Source organism: Trichosurus vulpecula, chromosome 9 (assembly GCF_011100635.1).
Source record: "Trichosurus vulpecula isolate mTriVul1 chromosome 9, mTriVul1.pri, whole genome shotgun sequence".
Classification (NCBI taxonomy): domain Eukaryota; kingdom Metazoa; phylum Chordata; class Mammalia; order Diprotodontia; family Phalangeridae; genus Trichosurus; species Trichosurus vulpecula.
The window spans coordinates 101515188-101519481 of NC_050581.1; the positions used below are offsets into that span (position 1 = coordinate 101515188).

The 4294-nt window shown below is 39.7% G+C and overlaps 1 protein-coding gene across 1 annotated transcript; it reads left to right on the plus strand.

Moving 5' to 3' along the window:
• Positions 1 to 1995: 1995 nt before the first annotated feature.
• Positions 1996 to 2355, plus strand: TAL2 (TAL bHLH transcription factor 2). Its single transcript, XM_036737599.1, has one exon. It carries the CDS (start codon positions 1996 to 1998, stop codon positions 2353 to 2355), a length of 360 nt encoding a protein of 119 aa, XP_036593494.1.
• The last annotated feature ends 1939 nt before the right edge of the window (positions 2356 to 4294 follow it).

Below are 4294 nucleotides of genomic sequence, written 5' to 3' on the forward strand. Positions count from 1 at the left end.
TATGGAAAAGTTTACTGTGCAAGCTAAAGCCAGGATATCCAAAGAGAGTATTGGACTCATGAGAAACAACTCAGTGTAATGGGTAGTCCATCAAATTAAGAGACAAGAGACCTGGGTTCAAGTTGCCACTGACTTACTCTGTGATCCTGGGCAAGTCACTTAACCTCCTTCTCTGGGCTTCAGTGTCCTCACGTGCAAAGTAGCAATTATAATCCCTGTCCCAGAGGATTATATTTTGGAGGAGGGGAATGGAAGAGAGGTCCAGACCTGTGACTTCATCACAGTAGAGGTACTGTCTTTGTGGGAAATCTTTCTGCTGATGTCATTCCTCTACTGTGTCTTAGAGCTGTCTGAAGCATTGAGAAATTAAGTGATATGAATAGTTAAAAGTAAAAATGTGTTTCCTGCATCACAGTATGCATGATTATGGAAGGGTAGAAAGAAAGACATTATGAAATCAGGCTGCATCCAAATTACTGATTCTCACAGCCATGTGAGCCCTGCAGAAGCTTCTGTAACAGGGGATTCTTTTAAAAATTATTTTTAAATTAATTTTTTTCCATTTAATTTTATTTTCAGTTCCAAATCCTTTCTTTTCCTCCTCTCCTTCCCCTACCCATTGAGAAGGTAAGAAAAACAAAATTGTTACAGATACATAGTGAGACAAAACAGGTTCTCACATTAACCATGTCCAAAAAAGGGGGAGGGGTAGGAAAGAAGAAAAGAAAATCCTGTACTCCGAGCCCATTGGAGGTGGATAGGATGGTTCATCATGAGTCCTTCGGAATTATGGTTATTATTGTGTATAACAGGATATTCTAATGAAAAGACCATATAGTACCCAGGATTTCCATGGTCTAGATATCACTGATCAAACATTTCAACCTATCCCTGAAAAGGAGGGGAAAAGAAGAGAATAACATTTAAAGATAATTATTTTGTTTTCCCTGATTTAAAAAATCTATCCATGTTCAGACTACCAAATGCTCATTCATGAATCTCATTTTATGCTGATTACATCTCCAAGAAAATGTTATATCTTGAAACGCCCAGTCCTTAGCATGGAGGGATTGCTACAGACTAAAAGAGAGAGAGAAAGCGGAGCATAATGGTGCTTGGGTGAGCATCTGCCTTTCTCAGTTTAGTGCTACAGGCTTCACACATGTGCACCAAGTACAGTGAAGCCTTACTCTAGGAAATCTCCTTTTATCACCACCTTTTTTTCCTTAATGCTTTAAAAAATCCATAATATCATGGGTGTTTTTACTCCTTCCACCATTAAAAATCATAATCCCTCCATGTTTTGTTAGTTGTTCTAACAAAAAATAAATAAATAAAATAGAAAAAAATTAAAACAACAACAACAACAACCCTGTGATCTACCCTCTCTGCCACTAGCTAAGCAGTGGGGAGCCAGATAATGTTCTTGAGTAGAAGAGTTGCATGATCTAAGTGGAGAGTTAAGAAGATTACACAGGGGGCATCAGAAGTGTGAAGGATGAGCTAAATAGAGAAGAAACTACGGTTAGAAAGACCATTTAGTAGGCTGTTACAATAGTCTAGTTGGTAAAAGACGAAGGCTGGACTTAGGTTTTTGGCAGTGGGTGGGGAGACTGGTGAAAGAAAGAGTCAAGAGGATTTCAAGGTTTGAGCCTGAATGACTAAAAGGATGGTGGTGCCATTAACAGAAATTGGGAAGTTGGTAGAAGGAGCAGGTTTTTTGGGGCAGATGAATTCAAGTTGAAGAACTTAAAATTCAGGTACTAGAAAGTCATGTAGGCAGAAAGATGTCCATCAGGCATCAGGAGCTCTGGGAAAACAGTGAGAATTGAGGGTCTGTATAGAAGCCATTGCTAACTTGGAGTAGCAATGAATACAATCACGTCAGGTGGACTGGGGGTTGGCACATCTTCCCACAAGGCTGCCGAAGAGCTGCCAGCCCTCTTGCTTGGTTCTCCTGGTCTATCTTTTTTTTCCCACCCCAGGAAGTCAAAGATGGCCAGGAAGATCCTCACAAACACCAGGGAGAGGTGGAGGCAGCAAAATGTCAACAGCGCCTTTGCCAGGCTGAGGAAGCTCATCCCCACTCACCCCCCAGATAAAAAGCTGAGCAAGAATGAAACCCTGCGACTAGCAATGAGGTACATCAACTTCTTGGCCACCGTCCTGGGGGAGCAAGGCCTGCAGCAGACAGGAGTGGCACCTCCTGGGAGCGTCTTGGGACTATTGCAGCAAGTACCCTGCTTGCCGAGCCTAGAGGACATGAGTCCCCTGGGAGATTCTAGGGCTCCCTCGCCTGAGCCAGACAGCTGCCTCCCAGAATGCTGGCCAGAACCTTCAGCTACAGAGCACTGAGCAGGAAGAAGTCCTCTGAATATTCTCTCTCCGCCCCCCCAACCCCCACCAAAGCAACCTATTGTTCAACAGCCTTATTTTGCTTCATAGTTTGTTTCATGATTAAACTGTAAGAGGTGATACTACACAGGCACAATATTTATTGAAACCTTTGATTATGTAAATCTAGTTTCCATTTTTACAAGGGTTCTTAACCTGCAGTCTCTGAACTTTAACAAGAAACATTGATGCTTGTATTCCAATGTAACTGTTTTCCTTTGTAACCCCATGTACTTTATTTTATGAATTTAAAACCTTATTCTGATAAAGGGTCCATAGGCTTCACTAGACTGCCAAAGTGGTCCATGACCCAAAGAGGGTTAAGAACTCCTGATTTTGGAGGGAAAATAGGTTATTTACTTGGCCAGTGGTTTAGAGAGATGAACAGAAAATGCTTCAGCAATGACAGGTTTTTAAAACAAGTTACACCGGAGCAAGTAAACTCAAAATTAATTCCCAGAGAGGATAAGTAAGTGACAACTGTTTAAAAACAAAGGCACCGTTGTGATAAATATATATGGTACATGTTTTTGTTCACTAAGAGGGCCTACCTGCCTCATGTATATGTGATATATGATGTCTGTCATCATAAAGGAAGGACAATTAGAGTCCCAAGAACTGAAAGGGGCTTCAAAGGCCACCTAGTCTGATAACCCCCATCATTTTACAGATCATCAGAAACTGGGGGGCACAGAGAGGTAAAATGGTTTGTACACAGTTAGTAAGTAGCAGAACTGAAATGAGATCCCAAGTTTTCTCCAAGTCTTTAATTCTTTTTCCGCTATACCACCTAGCCTCCTACGTAAATCAGACCCAATGTTTTTATTTTTTGTGAACAATAATTCATTAATTATTGAATTCCTTGATTGCAGGTATTTTTAGTATCTTAATTGAGCCTGAGGCCCCCATATATGCAATTATAACATATGACAGGGGATTCCAATGCTATAATTTACTGACTAGTACTAATAACTTCGATGAAAGCACTTCACGTAAATGGTAAACGATTAGAGTTGTAAAATAAAACTCTAATTCACTGCTTATCTTCTCGTTTTTCTTCCCTACAACAGAACATCAGCTCAGTCCTTATGAAGATCAAATAAGACCATGTATGTAGAGTGCATTAGACCTTAAATCATTATGTAACTATGAGCTATTATCTTTATTAGAGTAATACAGCAAACAAGGCAAATGCATGGACCTGGCAGAATTCACTGCTGTGTACCACCCTTGTGCCTAGATTCTAAGATGAATCGCCCTGCTCAACACAGAATATAAATCACTTCATTTGACTGTCTCTGTGACATTTTATTTCCTTAAAGTTCTTGGCACTCTATTGGTTGTTTTTTTTTAAACAACCTTCTGAGCAGCAAGTAGGAAATTGATAGATTTAAGATTAGAGAATTCTACTTTGCACGTAATATCTGAATTTAAATTTCCTGTCACTCTAGAAAGAAAGTAATTTATTTTGGGGAGAATTTGCATCTTCATTTCCTAGTCTAGCCATCAGAAAAAGACTGCATGAGGTGTCCTCCCCAAACAAGAAGTTGTTTCTGACACTATTTGACACCTACACAAGTAGCGCCCATATGAAACAAGTTTTCTGTCACAGTCATTGATAAATGCATTAGAGTTCTTTCCCCGGGAAAAGCATGAAAGACACTGGATTTTCTCCAAAATGTATATTCTAGTGAAGATCTTTATGTGAACTAAACTTTGTCCAAAAAATTATTCATTACCCAGTATTTTGATTTCAAACCTTAAAGACTGAATGCATTCCCTGTCTCTTGATAAGAACCTCTCTCATTTGTTACACAGTCAGCCCAGCACTTGCTGTTGTAATCTTTATATGGTTTTTCAAATCTCACTTTACTTTTAATTTGTATCTGAGGAAGACAGA

Bases quoted from the DNA above. Each gene is read 5' to 3' on its own strand.
- TAL2 (XM_036737599.1), top strand. From the start codon at position 1,996: ATGGCCAGGAAGATCCTCACAAACACCAGGGAGAGGTGGAGGCAGCAA.